The sequence below is a fragment of the Gallinula chloropus genome (assembly GCF_964237585.1).
Source record: "Gallinula chloropus genome assembly, chromosome: 7".
Lineage (NCBI taxonomy): Eukaryota > Metazoa > Chordata > Aves > Gruiformes > Rallidae > Gallinula > Gallinula chloropus.
Window position 1 is genome coordinate 8,544,513 of NC_140092.1, and position 19,764 is coordinate 8,564,276.

The 19,764-nt window shown below is 39.8% G+C and overlaps 1 protein-coding gene across 3 annotated transcripts in view; it reads right to left on the bottom strand.

Annotated features, from left to right (window-relative positions):
• PPARGC1A (PPARG coactivator 1 alpha) overlaps window positions 1–19,764 on the bottom strand; it is a gene marked incomplete at its 5' end in the record, with an annotated part of 167,070 nt that overhangs the window by 12,854 nt on the left and 134,452 nt on the right. For all 3 annotated transcript variants that reach the window (XM_084266775.1, XM_084266773.1, XM_084266774.1), the window contains 8 exons: window positions 1,121–1,241; window positions 1,378–1,482; window positions 2,061–2,973; window positions 10,612–10,685; window positions 10,794–10,839; window positions 14,960–15,164; window positions 16,065–16,187; window positions 17,149–17,343. In XM_084266775.1, coding sequence (XP_084122901.1) covers window positions 1,121–1,241; window positions 1,378–1,482; window positions 2,061–2,973; window positions 10,612–10,685; window positions 10,794–10,839; window positions 14,960–15,164; window positions 16,065–16,187; window positions 17,149–17,343 — 1,782 coding nt within the window. The remainder of the gene's footprint in view (window positions 1–1,120; window positions 1,242–1,377; window positions 1,483–2,060; window positions 2,974–10,611; window positions 10,686–10,793; window positions 10,840–14,959; window positions 15,165–16,064; window positions 16,188–17,148; window positions 17,344–19,764) is intronic.

The window sequence follows — 19,764 nt, forward strand, 5'->3', positions numbered from 1 at the left end:
TTACTACAAAGTCCACTGGAAAAAAAGACCTGTTCATTTTGGTGAGCCTTGGACAGAACACTAAGGGAAAATCTGGAAACGATGCAGTGTCCCAGTCTGCCCCAGCTCATGGAAAAGCCAGAGCATGGCCATAACAGCAGTAAAGGTACAGCAGAACAGAAAGAGCTGGACACAGAAAAACAACCATAAAATGTTAAGGCAAGCTACCAAATGGGCTTTAACAACTACAAGAAGAGTCCAGATTTACAGCAGCTCCCAATATAATTTATCAAAACCATCACATAGTTGCCAATGGGGAACTAAAAAGGGGCAAAAGCCACCTGTCCATTTAATAGCCATTTTTCTGTCCTGCTGCTACGACAGCCAAGAGAGTCACTCATCCCCACATGGGTATTTCCTTCGCCTCAGGTATTTCAGTTGTTCCACACAGAACATTGATGAACAAAATAATTAAATAGTACATATTCATTATGAAAGGGCCAGTGTTAAGTGACATTTTCAAATTGCATCATGTCTTCAGACTATTTGTTTTGCTAAAAATAACTAAAAAATTAACCGAGTCATAGACAGGAAAAAAATTAAACTCATGCCTTTGAATTCTAGTTTTGAATTGTTATCTGCACTGTCTGTCTAGACAATTACAGCTACTATAAAAGTCCAGCAATTGGTATTGAAGCTGACTCCTTACATTGCTTATGTAAAAAACCAGAAATATAGAAAATAGACATTGATTACTGGCCTTCTGATAGGTGATATATGGTATAGAATGCAGGTTCACTGACAGATCTGTGTAACAAATGGACCAGTTCACTTTTTACAGCCTGTTGTTTGGGATGAAACCTTTTTCCAGTAAGACCTTTGTATCTGTTGACTGCGATAAACTTAGAGACTTCCAATTTACAGAACCAGAAAAAATTAGTATTGAAACATCAAAACACAAATAGTTATGAAAACACATATTTGCCTAAAATTCTAAATACCAAGAAATACAGATAAGCAGATTTTTGTATTTTTCCTGTTATAGAAAAGGAAGAAAATAAAGTCTGAGTTCTCGCTTTAGAAATCTATGAAAAGAAACAGAAATCTACTTCAAAATGAAAGTTATCTTCACAGTGCTTACAATTGCTTTCTGCCTCTGTCTCTCCCTTTGTTTGGCCCTTTCAGATTCCCGTTTTTCATACTCTTTGCGGTATTCTTCCCTCTTCAGCCTTTCATGCTGATATTCCTCATAGCTGTCATATCTAGGAAACATAACTTAGTCATTAAATCAAGCACCTGCATTTGTGAATGTAAAATTAGTAATACAGTTTCTGGAAAGCTTCATTATCTCTTGAAAACCATCTGCAGAGCAAACTAAACGCATGCAATATGCACTACCTGGGTCTGCGACTGCACGGTGATCTGGACCGCGATCTTGCACGTAAGGGAGAACTTCTGTATGCTCGGTGTCTACAGTGGCTGGACTCATAATAGCAACAAGATCTGCAGGAAGAAACACATTCACCTCTGTCATTCAGCTTGAATCCATTGACACCATTTTATATCTCTTCCCTGAACTTACAATTTCTTCTAAGCTGCCAGTGAGATTTTCCAGTGACAATTTGCGATCTCCTCCTCAACTAAGGGGCCTCAAGTGATTTCCCCCTCTTGCCCTTCTGTAATGTTCCTTATTGAGGCTAACACAGAGGAGAGAGTCAGCCACTGTCAACTTCATCTGATAGGGACTGCAGCTAGATTGGCACTGGGCAGCTCGCAGATAATGGGAAAGGTTAGTTGTGTACATCTCTCACCAATTGCTCTGCTGCTGACCTGACCGGCTCCACTCAGAAAGTGTAAACTTGGCAAATTTAAAGGATAATGGCAACAAGTGGTTCTGCAGCGACCCTGTAACCTTCAGACTTAATCAGCTCAGGAGCAATAAAACAAGGTGCACTGGTTAAGTTATTTCTTATATTTTCCTTTCTGTCTTTCATTCTTTCTTTCCTTTAAGTTGCTTTATGTTTTGGCTGGTTTCCTGCCTCTTAACTGTGATGATGATATATGAATTTGCTGTACTGTACCTTGAAGAGGATCTACTACAGGGCGACCTTGATCTCGATCGGGAATATGGAGAACGGGAACAAGACCTGCGTTGAGGAAAGGACCTTGATCTAGAGCGTGTCCTTTGGGATCTTTGAGAAAATAAGGATTTGGGTGGAGACACTGAATCTCTGCATGGAGAGTTAAAAGAAGAGCAAGAAGGCGATACATCAAATAATGAATAGGCTTGTGTCCCATCCCAAGGGTAGCATAGTTTATCACTTTCATCTTCACTGTCATCAAAGAGACCATCCATTGCTAGTCCTGAATTTATAAACATAGGTAGTTTGGAGAATTGTTCATTACTGTAATCACTGTCCCTTAGTTCTCTGGTCTTATCTGCTTCTTCATCAAAAACAGCTTGGCTGGGGTGACCAAAATGCTTATTCAGTTCAGCCCGAATTTCCTGGTCTTGGAGCTGTTTTCTATTATTACCATGGGATCCCTGCTTACTTGTCTGTAGAGTCTCTTTCTTGAAATACTGGTCTTGTTCTAAAGAAGAACAAATCTGACACTGCCACCCAGGTGAAGAATCCTTAAATTCTAGTTGTCTGGAGTCCTGAAGTTCCTGGGATATTTTAATGTGTATTTCCGATTTTGAATTCACAGATTGACAGTAGTCATGGTCACCAAACAGCCGCAAACTGGGCCGTTTTGTCTTTCTCTCCTCATGTCCACTGGACAGTACTGTAGTCTTGCTGAGCTGTGCATACAGCTCAGACTGTTCTGGACCCTTCTTGATTGGGTTATTTCCTTGAGAACCGGAAGACTCACTATAGCGGGGCTTTTTTGAAGGTGGTACAACAGTCTTGCATGATGACTTCGGCTTAGGTGAAGTCCTAAAAGGATTATCCTGGTTGGCTTTATGAGGAGGGGTCGTAGGTGGAGTTAGGCCTAAGGAGAAAAAAAGGATGAACAGAGTATTTTTAAGCAATGGTTATAAAGGTGGGTCATGTGCTTCTTTAAAACAGACACAAAGCAAGACCCATTCTGTGTCACTTCAATTTAACACTACTAATACTGGAAATGAGAGTATTTAGGGTGTGAGACACCAAAGGTCTGGTACCAACAATAGCAACAGTACTAATGCATTGCCATTAACCGACACCGTAATTTCTGCCCCTCCCTTCCTCCCCAGAAATACGCCTGCCTTTCTCTCTGTAGATTTTGATAAAGAAGATCAAGAGAGAAAAACCAAAAGACGTTTTTGTTACAAATCAAAAAGATTTTGATATAAAAAAAAATCAAAAGTCAAAAGTCTGGCACTGTCAGAAACCTAAAGAAATTAGCAGACAAAAACCTGAATAAAAGCAAGCCCAAGAAAAATACATGAATGCTCCCAAAGAAACCTGGGCAGGACCCAGAACTTGAATGTAAGGAAGTACAGCAACTCTACAACTTGACTGCACTGACTCTTTGTCTTCACAGTTCATTAACTTAGTAAACCATTGCTGTTTGTATAATACATTCTTGTAAGCATAACTAACACACTTTACCTGAAATGTGGTTCTGCAGCTGAAACCCAAGTGAACAATAGGACAACTGCAACTATAATGAACCATCGCCTTTCTAGCTAAATGTTAGCAAGAGTCATGAAGGAGAGAGTCAAAGTGAAGCAGGCAAGTATTCAAAGACGAAAGATACCACTAACTACCAGGATTTTTCACATAACTGTAATAGATTATATCGTTATGGTGAGACAAAATTGCAGGAAGGACTACAGACTATTGCAGTGAAACCTGGGAAGCAAAGCAGCATGTTCCAATTATTTCTATAAGGCTAGAATATAACTGTCAAGGTTTTCTGTAGAAATCACAGAACTTCTTCAGACTTTATAAAAGGATAATGCAGGACACTAGTGCAGAGTAACAGCAAGCTGTGACCACTGTTCAGGAAATAATTACTCTTCAGGAAGGTTGCGTTTTTAAAATTTGCTTCTGCACTCCAGCGGTCAATGCTGTCCAAGATTTCTTCTAGCCTGAGCAATGAGCTTTCCATTACTTCCTCAGTGAGAATGAAAAGAGAGTGCAGGAGGCTTACAGGAAATGTGTATTTCAAACATGGCTATAGAATTTTGTTTTGCATTTTTAACCTGGCAACAGAGCTCAGCAGATCAATGCAAATGGAACGTGTTTTATAGTGTTTTTCTGTAAAGAAGGAAAAACGTCCATCAATGTGCAGTGCTCCCTAAGGAGCATAAATGGAGACTGGGAGTCCCATTGAATTAACTGCAATGAATTTGTTCCAGGAAAAGAAGAGGAGATAGGAGTTCCAGGGCATGAATACTTGATGTAGGAGAGAAGTTTGATTTTTGGTTCATGGTTATGGCTATGTGAAGACTTTGTCTAAAGCCACCAAAGTCAGGGAAACTAAGGCTGATGCCTAAAACTCCAGCTACTCCAAATTTTATTTGAAAAATGAAAACATTTTGTGCAAGTCATCACTGCTAAACCATTACAATCCTCATTTTTTCTTCCCAAAAATTCATTAGTCTGCATATTTTACACCTTATCCACCTCCTCACTAATGAAGATTTTTGACTACTAAAAGAATTTTTGATAAAATGAAGAGAAAATTCCTCTTCAAAACTCTGCAGTATGTAATTTCTGGGTTAAAAATTCAGGCTTGGATTCGACAACAATTTGTGTAAGCAACAACTGTCCAGTAAAAAAATTTAGATATCTCACCCTTACTCGTGAAATTATATAGCCCCAGAGAAGCTCTGGCATTAGTCACTGAATTTTTGGATGTAGTTTTAAAGAAAGAGCAAACCAGGTGAATATCAATTCCAGGCCCTCCTTGTTACTTCCAGCAACCACTCCACAATGAGCATGCATATTTAAGAATTTCAGGCAAAGAAACTCCAGAGATAATCCAATATTCAAAATAAAATATTGTTTCCAATTCCACTTCTTTAATGCTAGCCCTGGCAGGCAGTAAGCTAAACACAGAGCACAGTGATTCCAGAAGCCCTACAAGGAGTCCAACAGTCTTTAGAGGGGGCGGGGGGAACCGATGATAAAAACCCTCGCGAAAGTACAGACTGAGCTAAATTTACTGGCACTTCTCTTGCTGGCAGAACTGTGCTGGGGACATCCTAAGAAAGGGCTTCCTCGTGGCATTTTGGCTTTTTTCCTGGTTTTCAGCAGAAGCAGGAAGCGCACAGGCAAGTAGGAACAGATAAAAGTTGGAAAACGTTCATTTAACGTTTTGAACAATCCTCCATCGGGGAATGGAGGGGGTGGGAGTGAAGTTTTGAATTCCTGTCACCGCTACAGAGTCCACCCTCAGCATGTCCCATGACCAGCGGTCCAAGCCATGAACTTTGAGAAAATCAGTCGACTGTACGCTTGCTCATCTTCCCACTAATCCCCGGTAATCTTCACGGAGGGCCGTGATCCCGCATCAACAGCGTTACAACATTCTATAACCATTGGATTATTTCATACACACCAATTTCTCCACCAATGTGTACATTTTAGCGTTGACAGTACAAGGTATATTCTGTGCTCTCTCTTGAACTTAGCAGGTTTTGACAGATTTATGGAAGGACAGATGGCCATTACGGGCTGAAGGCTGACAAGAGGCAGTTCAGAGCATTGTTAACACACTTGCACAAACTCTCAGCAGTGCAGCGCTGTGCAGAATGTAATTCAGACTATAGCTTTTTTATTGCTGCCTATTTTCTTTTGTCAAAAGAGCCTGCTGTGCACAGCAACAAATGGCTGCCATTACCCAGAATGTAATGGGTGTCAGACAAATCACGTAACACAAACAATCAAGAGTATGTAGGTCATATTTCAACAGAGCACAACCTTAGCAATATTTATGATTACTGCATTGAAATGTGCTCTATAATAAACAAGTACCTCTACATCACTCACACTTATGTACTTCTGCACAGCAAATCTGTTAGAAGTGGTACATACTCTACAATCATCCCCCTTAAACAGTCTTTTTTCTTTTTAAAGTAAAAGGCAAGTATTTTTTCATGACATGCTATAAAACCATTTTCTTTGTAGGGACTTTTCTTTAATTGAATGGCTTCGGTAAATGGTACGTTTGCACTTTGCCTTGCTCTGTCTATATACTACGAACTCACTCGGTGATCTTGCGCTTGAAAATAGAGTACATCAATTTGCCAGCACTGCTGCCAAAGCAGCACCCTCCTCCCTGTGTCTGTGCAACAAAAGGTGTTTGCATGTGTGCCGACTGCTGCCTTGGCCGAGTGACTTCTTCCAAGAAAATCTCTGGGAGAGTTTTGATACATTCCAAAACTCCACTAAAAAAACACCTTAACTGATTTAGCCCAGCTAGGTCGATAAGCAGAAATGAGGGGAGTGTCTTTGCATAGAATGTGGCATCTCGACTTTTTACAACTGATATGCAATGCTGTTTTACATAGACACTGATCTTTCTAAAACTCTACTGTACCTGTTAGCATTTAAATGTTTTATGACGTTTGTTGTGCTTTGAGGGGGCTGGGAATGAGTGTCTGTTGGGGAATGCAGCCCTGGAACCTTTCTGCATGTGCACTGGGCTTTTGAGAGGCATTGAAAATGAATTCTGTTATACCTTTTAAGTTTGAAAATGGTATGTCAAGGGAAACATTATTTAAGGCCACTTAAAACACTAAACACAAGGTAACAGCTCAATTCAGTATAAGAATCAGATGAGCTTTTGTGTGGCACGAGATTACAGAAACCAGGAAAAAAAATAATACAATTAAATAGCCAGCATACAATAAAAAAGCCCTACATGCTTGTTGAGTATTCAGTTTAATCCTGTTGTCAGTGCTGCAGAGAATAAACACAGATGCCTGAAAATATCAAATAATTTACTAGATTTTATTCCCTCTGGACAACTCTGCATCTCACATCACATTTTATCAGAAATCATTCTGAGGTTAAAGAAGTTCTTATATGATAGATTTTAAGTATTTGTTCTGACAACTAAGAGGTAACACAGATCTAGAGGTGGGCAAAAGTAGGGTATAAGTATCCTTGAGGATGCTTGTGAATTTCAAATCACTATTCAAGCTGATTGTGTTCATACAGCCTTTTCTGTCAGCTTTTTGGAGAAATCAAATTTTGCACCCAAGAAAGGCTGGTGCTCAGGTAAATTATAGGGTTCTGTGTGCAAATGAGAGACTTTTCACCAAGTCACCTGTTGTAGAGAAGAGCCTTCCACTTACTGGTTGAGCCTTAACCATGTAAACTCTATCTGATGACTTTGAGTATTTAGGAGTGAAGGGTTAAAAAGACACTGAGAGAACAGAGTGCCATGAATTTAAAATGCTTAGGAACCATGCCATCTAACTTCTGGCATTTAGAAGTTCAGCAGAAAGTCTAAGACAATAATTGAGGGGCCACTTGTCACCAAGAGAAACAGAGCCACCTCCAGAGGGCGAGTCCTCCTCCTAGTCCCTCTGTCGGCTGGTGCCCCCTCATCCTGACAGGTAACAGAGAGGAAAGAGGTCTTCTGGTGACACAGAAATGTCCCATGTTGCCAGAAGACATTAGAGAGGTTCCAGCCCACGGCCTTTTAGCAAGGCATTGGCGATGCAGCCTGCTGTAGAAAAGGGAAAAGTAGCTCTTGCACATCTCATACTCAGAATGAGACTTGCCTTATCCAGCACTTGTGATCCACTACATTATCATCACCTAGGACTTCCTCTATATTATGATGTTCTGTACCATTTTCCTTTAAATAGCACTAGAAATCAGCTTCAAGAGTCGAGATTTTAGATAACAGTGGACTTATCCCTCTATTGTAGGCCATTTATTTAAAGTGTATTCAAAGAATTCTTATGTGTGGCTTGAAAACACTTTAAAAAAATGTTTGTTCCTCGAATTTGACAAATTAATGATTTGACAGTTTTAGGGAAGACAAAGTTACATTCCCAACTCCTAACAAATCTGTTCTAAAGCTAGATATAACATCGGCAAGAGAACAGTTTCAGTTTGACTTTAGATACATGAATCCAAAATGTGCGTGTGACGAAGATTGATGGCTCATGTGGGAAATGTTTTTATTTATTTATTTTTCTACTTTATAGTTAATTCATCAGTGAAGGAACCAATGTTGTTTTCAGCAGAGAGATCAAGGGAGCTGCTATTTATATTAAAATACTTTGTGCTTCGATAGTGCGAGCAGCACTGCTAATGGTCTTTTCAATTCAGCAGTGAGATCAAGGTAACTCCTATTTAAATTATAATAAATAGAGCTTGTACAGTGCAAGCTGCCCTATATAAGGACAATGAGCAATGCGGTTATCTGGATATAATTTGGAGTTGCCAGGGTCTCACTAAAGAACTCCAAGGTATTATTAATCACTACTGCCACTATTTTTTTCCACATTTTTTAGGTTTGGGTCTGTTTTGTATTTTTTTAAACTGAAGTGGGTCCCAATTCTGCCATGATTTACTCGCATACGCTCCAAGTTCTTCAGCACTTGAGGTTGTTTCTGTTATGTACTAGTCTGCTTCCAGCACAAGCAAGCCCATGGCACAAGACACTACTGCAATACCAATGAGTTAAAAAGACATGCATAACCACTCATCCTTTACAGATTTATATACTTATATGAATATAAAAATAAAATCTATGTGTATCTAAAGGCAAAGATTAATGCAGCTACCATGTGTTGAAATTCAATCTCCTGAAACCTTCTCACCAGGCACTGTGAAGACCAGACAAGTGGACATCCAACAGTCACCATCACGTTGCTTGGTAATACTGCCCCGACTCCCTGGCCACACGTGCTCCACCAACTCATTTCTCCCGATTATCATCAGTACACTTTCCAGCTACAACTCTATTTACTTCAAGAGGGGAAAAAATCATGTTTTCATAGTACAATATTCCTGTTCATGTATTTGTCCTGTTGTGATGTTTCATCATTTCTGATGTATTTTTTAATGTAGCATTCCTGGTTATATCATCAAAAACAACTACAGAAACATTTTCTTTCCTTCTCTTTGCACAGATGATGTAGCAGAATGAATTTGGTAATACCAAGACCATTCCCATTGCCATTTTGGAGGCAACACCAGACACTATACAGGCATCAGACCAGCTTTTTCTAGTCAGCTGATGGGAAGAGCAGGCTGCTGACTTTCTGGCTGGGAGAAAACAGTGCTCCCTTCAGTGATTTCAACAGCTGCTTGTACCATTTTGCTGTGGTCACCTCATCTGCCCCTTTCAGTTGGCAGCACTAAGCGTCGACTTACCAGTGTGCTTACAAATGGGCACCCTCGTGCAGATTTGCTCTCCAGTAATGATAAAAGAGGCTTCTCCATGCTTCAAGCCTACTGGCACTGAACGGGATTATCCTGCTGCATACAGTGAATTTTGCCATGTTCGTGTGGGTTTTGCAAAAAAGACAGTGTGTTGGAAGGATGCTTCCTTTTTTTCATGAGAGGAATGATTAAGACTGTGGGTTTTCAGGACATGGCAGAGGAAAGCGTGCATGGTTTAATGATGAACCAACAGAGAAGTTGCCGAGAAAGTGAAATCATAGTTGTAGGGAGGTGAAAGCCCAAAGCACATACACAAATCCGGTGCTTGGGCCTGCTCATTTGTAAAGCTGCCACAGACATATTTTGCAGTGCCCCCCAAAAAAGCTAGAGATCACATCATTTACAATCCACTGTTATCCTGAGAGATACACACGCCAAGTCTTATTTTTCAGTATTACGCAACTGAGAAAGGAAACACTCTTGGCAACAGCTCAGGTGGAGCTCAATGTGTGCTCTTGTGCTTAGTTCTGGACACCTCAGGAAAATGGAGGCAGAACAGAGTTCAGAGAAAAGCAATAAACCAGATCTGAAGGGATTGACTTCAGCGGAAAGAAGAGCAGATGAATAAAATGAGTGCAATGGGTGATGCATGAACTAAACCAGCACATGATAAAAAAGAAAGTCTACAAATCTTTAAAAGGTACAAACACCAGGGATTTGAAAGGAGGATAAAGGGAGGTTGTGTGAAGTGTGCTAATGGAAAAAAGAAAGAGAAAGCAAGAATCTAAAATGAATACCAATTGAAAAAATTACCTCTAAGCTATGGAACATTTTTTTTTTTCAGTGGTAGTGGAGAAAGCTGTTATTTGTGACATATTAATCTAGAATTGACAAAGCACTGAAACATGCAGTCACGTACAGCCCTAGACCGGCCTGGAGACAGACTGGATGACATAACTTTTCCATCTGTAACATCTATTACACTGTGCTGTGGGGTTTGTCTTTGAAAGATGGTGCTCAGCAGTACACAAATCTATGGGGAAATGGGGAAGTATAACAGATAAATGGTTTCATTCATATTTTCCCAGAAATTATGCCCTCTTGTGTAGGTTTGGAGCCATATTTTCAAACACATCCCTTCTCAGGTTACTGGATAAAAACTCAATGCTAAACTGCACTGAAGTTAATCTACTGGAGATGTCTGTGAGATTGCGGTGTACATGTGGTATATTAAAATGAACAAGCACACACACCATGCTTAAAGGAAGAGCCAGCGCTCCCCACTTCTCACCTGCAGTTCCAGAGAGTTCCACACTTAAGGTTTGTTCAATAGTCTTGTTCTCAAATGGGGAACCCTTGGGATCACTGGAAGACAGGGCACATTTATAAAAACAAGCTGAAATGGAGTTGCTGTAGCCAAAATCTATTGAACCCCCCTCCCTTTTATAAATGTTTGCACTTTTTAGTACTTACTTTGGTGACTCGGGCGTCAATGGAAGTGATAAACTTGTTGGTTTGGCTAAAGGGAAAAAGAAAATGGTTACAGAATATTTGAACACTCCATAACATCCACTAAAAAGATTTCTTTTTATTTTGGTGCTGAAATCCCACATTAATCAGTTAGGGCTGAGCTCTGATAGCTCAATAGTCATTTCAGTGGATCTTAGATAAATAAGGAGACTCATCCTGATGCCCTCTTACTGGTACCAAAAGGGCACCTCAATTTCAACGATGATTTACATCAGTTACTGTACCTCTGAAGTACAGTACACAACCCAAATGCCAAGAACCTTTCAGAAGAAGAGTGGTACATGTTAAAAATCAATGAAGAACTCTACGGGATACACTGTGAAAATGTTATTTCTCTTAGAGTTAATTTAGACTACAGTTCACGTTTTATTTGGAAACAGGAGCAGCAGAATAACTACAAAGTAACAGAACGTTATGAATATTCAGTTAATTTTACTTCTACAATATACAATTTTATATATAGCACTGAGAATAGGTTGTTTCTGTGAGGCCAGAGTCCAACCAGTTACAGTCCAAATTTCTGCAAATTATCCTGCAAACTGTGACAAGGCACGGACATAGTCACAGATGGTTAAAAATGGGGTTGAAGCTCTCAGCACTACAATCCCAACGTACACAAAAAAACAAAGGTCTAGCTATTAAAAGAAAAAAAAAGTCTTTGTAGCTTTTATTCATGCAAACTTGTATTTTCCCAAAGCAAGCCAAGAACCAGGATATCATAATACAACTAAGATTCCCTTAATTGCCAGTAAAATGTTTAAAAATTAAAAATAATATTACTTGCAAATTTTACTTTTCAGAAGTTAGATTGATGTTTAAACGCAGAGCGCATTGTACCAAGAACAACAGCAGGGGATCTCTTCTGCAAATTAATTACTTAAGACAAAATGTTCCCCTTGAACACTCCTGCACTGCAGATCTTTTGTCCAGAGTGTCACTACTGCGTATTTCATATTCATTCCAGGCTTGGAGCTCCCATCAACATTAAAGGATTTTATATGCAAATTGATTACTTTTATAAGCTCTAGAGCTTTCCTGAAGTAATATTACTTTTTTTTTTTTTATTTTTTAAATTAACTCAATTCTCAAGAGCTGCATATTGTTTCTCCTCCTCCCCATATGAAAGTTGGGAATGGAAGCTCAGGTGTTCACCTCGGGTTCACCTTCCTCAGGAGTCATTGCTGGAACAAGGAGATGCACCTCAACGAGTTATTGCACTGCCTCTGGTTTGTGCAGAAAACCAAGTGTGGTAGGACTGAATGTAACCCAACACACCTTTGTGTGTATTTTACATTCATCTAGGGATATTCATGTTTGCCGGTGGCTACCTAAAAGTAAAACTGGCTTAAAAACCCCAGACCTCACAGCTAGGCTCTAGAATAAAGTTTTATAGAAAGATTTCCACATTTTTTTTTAGAGGATAAAAAAAATCTACATACTCTTACCCAGTTCAGGTTTTCTAAGGAAGTTTAATGTGTAAGAGGCATTTAAGCCTCTAAAAAGTCTCATTCTAGCTCTCATTAGTCCTGCAGACTAGTCCTACATCAGAATATATACACAAAATTCTGAAGCACTGAGACAGAGTGGAAATCTGCCAGAGATGGGCACAGAACCAAGGTGTTATCTCACACTCATGTGTATTCATTTTAGGCACATATCACTAAGCTCTCTCACCGAGAAATTCAAATACCAAAACACCCGTCAGTTTTCTTACTGCTAGGCAAGGGCTTGACCAAACAGTATTCCTGCAAAGGATTCGACCTCACACACAGCTATTGATAGTGTAAATATTTAGACAAGAAACTATCATTTTCCATGGTGCCTGTTTATTAGAGTTTCAAGGTGTGCTGCACTGTTTTTTCTTATTAAAAAGGATTCACATGAAGTTGCTTGTCCCTGTAAATTGAAAACATTCAGGTTCAAAAGAACCAAGTTTTCCTCATGGGCAAATTTCAATGCAAAACCACAGATGATCTCTGGCATGAATGGGTTTGTGGACTTTCCCGTGGGTCTGCAATATGTTTGCAACATTAACCCTAAAGGAAAATACCATTTGACTTATCCTTTGTGAGCTTTCCCTAACTTTGAAAGAAAATATCAGATCCTGATCTTTTTTTTTTTTTTAAAGAAGGAGCCAATTTTCTTATACTTTTGATTAAATGTATGAACAAATGAGTGCAGGTCTCTGAATACTGGTTAAATTTGCAAGGTTGATTCTGCATGAACTGACTGTCCAAGCTGAAAGCATTATATTCTTGTATTTGTATTACATGCTAATCCATTGATATTGAAGTCATATATTGGTGTATGAGGCAAATTTGATGAAAAAACAACATTTCAGAAACCTGTAAATTAAACTGCAGGAATTAAAGGAGAGAGCAATTTCTCTCTGCCTGCAATTTCACCTGCAATACTGCCAAAGTCACAGTCATCTGTTAAACACTGGTAAGTTAGCTATACGTCCCTTTGGACCTTCCTAACCTCTCCTTCTGCATTGTTTCCACAACCCAATGTGCCTTGCTTCTTTGCACTGAATCTACACGATCGCCTCAGCTGGGGAAAAAAAATTAAGCTCTGACTTGAATAGGAAGATATTACAACCTGTATTTATGTGTGTGCACATATGTCTATGTATGGGTATAACATACATGTGCATATAGCATGTTATATGTGATACAGCTTATTCATGCATCACCTGAACCCCCGAATCTGTTAATAAAGCCACTCCCCTCCCCAACTTCTGGCAGGTCTATGTTTCAGTACCATTCCAGTAAGAGACCCAGATTTTACACGTACAGTTCCGCCTGGATTTTGCTGTGAAACAGACTGCTGGAGCCATCCAGAAGGAGTGGCAGTTGGCATCTAAGAAGCTCTAGGGGCAGCTGGATTTCTTTCTTACAAGAAACATTGTTCAGAGAATTTGAGACCATAATGGGGAAAACTGTACTTAGGATGTCAGAATGTACAGCTGTGAGAAGGGTATTTAGTGGTGGGAAGGGAAGATTATTTTTATTAAGTTTGCTTGTACTTCCTAGTGAAGAGTGAAAAATTAGATTTGAAGGGGGTTGAAAAAGCAGAGAGGAACGAAAGGAAAAGGAGAAAAAAAACATACAGAGTCTGCATTCTGCTTTAAAAATACCAGATTAACACAGTTAGGGGCATATCCTGATCTCTGTTGCAGTCAGATAACTTCCATTGACTTTAGCAGAGTCATCCAGGATTTGCACTGATGTGACTGAGCAATGCACCTGGTCTTACAGATGCCAGGCCAGTATGTATACATAATTGTGTTTTAAAGTAAGAGTAACTTTGAAAAAAAAAAAAAGCTCCCTTTGGCCTCGAAAGCTTTAACAGCTTTCCTTTATCTTGGGAAAACAGGCAAGGACAAGGGGGAGAGAAAGAGAGAGGGAGGGCTCTAAGTTTGTGCCTCTCTGTCACAGAATCTACTTGTAATACAGACCAGTTCGTTATGCATCAGGGGATACTAAAAGTCAACACAAGTCTTTAGTTTGGGCCATAAAGAATCTAAAAAGAAAAAGAAAGATCAGGATGGCAGCTAAACTTTCAACTATTTACAAAATAAAATTACAAACTGGCATTCCAGCTTTAACAGGAATGACACATTTATTGCTTTCTCTGTAGCAGGGAGAGCACTATTTATTGTCTCTGAAGGACTATGTGGCAGGTTAACAATGCCTTCAGTTTTACACTAGCAAAAAAAGAAAGAAGCTCACTAATGAACTGGCCTGCCCAGCTTGTTTAGGGGTATAATGATTTCTTAGTGGTACAGTACTCCATGAATAAATATCTCCAGCTAGCTTGGTACGTTACCATGCGCTGTTTGTTAAAACTTTTTTCCCCTCTGAGGTTCCTTTGCTGAGGTTGAGGGAGATGGAGACAGGATTAAAACTATTTAAAAGCTAAATCTAGCTAACTAATTCTCACTTCATTTTACGGTTTTAAAACTCTCCCTACACAGAAGAGATGCTGGATTTACAGTACTAATCCAAAGAACAGAAGAGGTACCGAGGGCATTCACAACTGCGGTATTTCAGCTTCCCTTCGCTGCTGCTTGGCACCAAAGCTGTGCTCTGTGGTCCCACACCTACCTTGCAGATGATTTGTCTGAGACTGCAGATGGGGCTTCCTTTTGGAGGTGCATTTCTCTTTGCTGCTATTCCTGTTCTCTGCTGGTTTGGTCTGAGGAGGGTCATCATTCGTAGTCAGATATTTGAGAAGTTCAGAGCAGGGACGTCTTTGAGGCTTTTGCTGTTGACAAATGCTCTTCGCTTTATTGCTCCATGAATTCTCAGTCTTAAAAACAGGGCATAATAAAATAAAATAAAAAAAAGCTAAAATTAGTGAGCTGAACCTTATCAGAATGGATATAGGTTTTCTGAAGAGATGAGATTTTCAATGAAGTGTTCAGTCTAAGTGTACTAGATCTATGAGCTGTGAATAATTGTTTGCAGAACAAGGAAAGAAAATTACATTTAAAATTCCTAAATGACATTTATGCAGCTTTTTATTTCATTTCTCCTACATTTCAATGTTCCTACTCAGCAACATGTAACTAACAAGACCCTACAGCGCCTTTACTGTGAACAAAAAAATAAGCTGGTTTAAACCTTAATTTGCTGCTGATTGCTTGAGCCCAGTATTCACAACTCTCTTAAGTACCCCTAAACGCTCCGTTTTCAGTTACAGTGAACGGCAAGACAAACATTGTTTAATACTGCCTGCTAACAGAATTATGTCAGAGTCCCCATTCTATCCAATTAATGGCTGATATACATCTTTTGCCAAGAATCCAGTGTCATTTTTCTTAGCTCAGACAGCTGGTAAAATGGCAGTCCCACATCCTGGAGTCACTCATAAACAACACCAGCCCATCAGCAAATTTTATCGTACCCCCTACTACTCTGTGTATCAATAAAGAAGGCAAGAGTAACAGACAGTGGGACTACAACTGAACTACGCCAAGAGAAAAAGCATAAATGAAATATTCAGAGCATAAAGGAGCTCAGGTGATTTTCTGGAACCCAGTCTATAATCTGCTCACTTTTTTTTTTTTTAAAAGCAGATGCAAGATAGTAAGCAGATTAATACAATACATATAGATCTACAGCTTGCTTGGCTGCTGAAAGCATAAAAGATCTTGTTACACTACTTTTTTTTCTCTTTTTTTCGTTATTACAAAGATTAAGTTTGTACCTTAACAACCACAGGGCTTGTTCTGATCCTGTGATTAGTGTTTGCATGGTTTTGTGTGCTGAGACCGCTGCATTCATTGTAATTTAGCTGAGTGTTGGCTGGAGCCAGCAAGAGCTTCTTAAGCTACAAACACATCAGGGAAAGGGAGGTGGAAGGAAAAGAGTAAAGTTATGCATCTTTATGGATTAAAATGACTTATCTACATTTTCGCATAGTTACTTAAAATTAGCCATATCAATTTCAGCAAGCAAAGTGCAATAAAACAGAAAGAAAGGCTAGATATTCCCCAGAGCAAACTGATTTCATTTTCTTCTGGCTGGGCAGCGTATTCCTGCTGCCTTTACTGCAGTATACTGCAGGGCAAGCAGAAATGGCAGGGGTCTTGGATTTCCAACTCCACGGCAAAACTAAATTCTCGGTGATCTGTTTGACAGAAGAGGCCTCTGATCTAAACAGAGATGCCAACTTCGACAGACTAATGGTTACAGTGGTAAGACACAAGCACCTGGCTCTGCTTCCGCAAAAGCCACCGATAAGGGGCTTTCAGCAGAAACAGAATCACATCTCAAACTGGTTTTACTGCATAAAATGCATATAAGGTTTCACTCACATCCTCATGCAAGGTTCAGGTTTGCCCTGATTAGCACTAAGCTGGTGCACACTGGTCAAATCAATGTTTAAGGCACAAAATTAGCCCCACATCCCGCCAGACTCAATGGTCCTTCCCTTACAGATCACCAAAAGTGACATCTAAGCATACATACAAAAAGAGCCCCAAGAAATGAAACATGATTTGAAAACCATTGCCCTGACTTATTTAAACAGAATGATAAGCAAAAGTGTCAGCCATTAGCACAAGAATCTCAAAACCAATCTCTTCAACACACTTTTTAATAGATTCTCTTATTAGTCATCTCATGGCTATTTGGTGGGGGTTTTTCCCCACTAAATTTTCAGTTCTTCACTTGATTTTCCTTTCCAGTCTAAATGAAAAGTCCAGACCATACTGTGACTACATCATACCCATGCAGCGGGTAGCCAGAGGCACATCCAATTCCTGTTAAACAGTAGGAAGGGTTCTTACTAGAGACGGCTCTTCTGCCTCCTGAGTTGGAGGGGTGCCGTCGGGCATTGGGGAAGGGCTAGTGGCATTTTCGTTGGTCACATCTCCATCTGTCAGTGCATCAAATGAAGGCAATCCATCCTCATCCACAGGGATGCTGTCCAGTGTTTCAGTGAGAACGGCTAGCAGGTTTGCCTCGCTCTCTTCATCTATCTTCTGTGGGAGGGGATAAAACAAAGAGCAGAACGAGGTGAGAAGAGAAAAGGAACAAAAGGATACCTCCATATGTTAAAAAGCAATCAAAACATAGATAGACCAGCCATTGAAAGAGTAACCTGCAACAGAATCTCAGAAGATGTAATTATTGGCAATAAAATGATCCATCTCTGCATTCAAGAGAAATACCTTGGCACTTGCAGTATACTGGTCTAGTTTACTTTTCTTCCACAATTCTTTTTTTTCAATCTGGTGTTAAGAACAGTAAGTAATTACCCAGAGATTGCATTACAGGATGCGCCTAAGCTGCTGACACCTAATGATGGTGTCAGCCCAGGCTGTCTCTTTCTTTCTCTCTTCAACACCAAACACCAGCTAATTGACCTGACAAAATTACAAGAATCAGAGTGTAAGACAGCTAATCAGAAGACCGAAATGAATCACCAGTGAAATTTTGAAAACCTTTTTCACATACATGGCCTGGTGTTAGTGAGAAAGGGTTTCCCTTCTATACCTCTGGAAATCCTTGCTCCAAACCTGAAATGAACACCTTCTCCTTCCTGAGCGTTCTGGCACAAGAATAGGGATCGGGACTCATATTGTAAATGGCAGGCTCTTTGGGTTTCTTTTAAAGTAGTGTGTTAGACAGGTTGCCTTTGAAGCTGTCCTTTCGAGTTATGTCATTTGAATGCTCAGTGTGACTATTGTATGCATTTGTCTAATTCAGCCTGCAATTACAAAAAGTAGATTAATTCCTAATCAGATGTGGCTGTAATGTTAATTTGTATTAGATATCCTATTTCAGCAACAAGACTTCTTTTTGTCAAATTGAGTAAATTTAAATGCCTTCCAATTTTTTAATGAAATATCGTCCCTACTGTATATTAAGGTACAGGGCCTTTTTGGAGTACTGGAAGTTCTGAGGAATGGAATTGTGTAAAAATCATTATATTTATTTTTCAGAAAGATTGGAAATTGATCTTGACAGATCAATTATCTAGGATTCCTAGGCTGATCCTAGTGCTGTTCAAGTAAATGAAAAGCCTTTCACTGATTCTAGGGATATCAAATTGGGAGCTTTTCCACCAGCTTCAGAGTGGCTCATCATTCTCCAGGTTCACACTGTGAAGAGATTTCAGCTGAGTTCAAATCAGTTGAGTTTAAAAGTGAGCCAGCAAGAAATATACCAGTAAGAGAAACAAAGTTAAAAAGTCATCAACAAAACACTGCCAGTTACACCTCAGGAAAAAAAATTAAAATCAAGTGAATCTGGGTATCCTCATAGCATGACTTTTTTCAGTAATACTTTTACCAACCGGACTCCAACCAGAGATACTCATAAACCACACAGATAATTGCTCCTGCCAGGCTCCTCTGCCAAATCACACCTAACGGCTTTGTACAGAAAAACTGTCTTTGAGCTCAAAAGCTATGGCAGGGCACAAACTGTTCTGGTGCTTACAGCATCATCCCCAAGAAACAAATAAACACTCAGGCAAAGCTAATGCCAAGGAGAAGCATTTGCTTAAAAGGCCAAAAGGGGCTTGGCCACTGAGAAAAAGAGTCTAAGTTACATGCTCTGGTGATCTTCACCATACCGGGCAGACACGTGCACGGTGTGGTGATAACTCCGTGTGCAGAGGATGGAAATACGCAGAGGGGAGCTACCTTGTGAATAAAACCATGCTCCAAATCCAGCTGTTCACAGACACTTTTTGAAAAGAAGAGAGGAAAACTATGGTATAATTTCTAGAAGAGTCAAAAAAGCCTATATTGGGGAAAAAAAAAGAGCTTTGCAATGTAACGAAGCACTGACTTTTTTTTCCCAGTTGTATTTTAAGCCCCTTGCAAGCAGTGGGTGGTGAGAGCCACTCCTCAGCCTCGAGGTGGCCACGGGTGTTCTGGTTGTCTGACCCTCAGCCCCGCACCAGGAACTTCTCCAGCAAGCCTAGCTGGTGGGGTGCACTGCTAAGCCCTGCAGCTTATAAAACTGACAATGAAGTTGGATGTGTTTCTATTTCTAACAGGGAATGCCTTCTTTAGTAATAGCATGCCAGAAGAAACCCTGATATTTGCTATTAGCTGCTCAGCTCTCATGCTTTAAACAGACATTCAAGTGCGCTGACATTCAAGAACAGAAAGTTGAGTGGACACTGGTCCTCATCACAGCAATTTCAATTAGTTTTGTACAAGTTTCAACATTCAAACACCCTAGAGAAAGCACAGGATGTGACAAAGAGGACTCTGTTAAACAATTAATGTCACTTTCCATTATTGCTTCAGTCCCAATTTACAGAGCAAATAAATCAAAGTCACCACAGATGAAGCACACTAGCTGGCTAACACATGTCTATTCACAAACGACATGGCAGCAGGAACACATTAGTCAAGAAAATGACATTGCGAGATAACCTTTTAAAG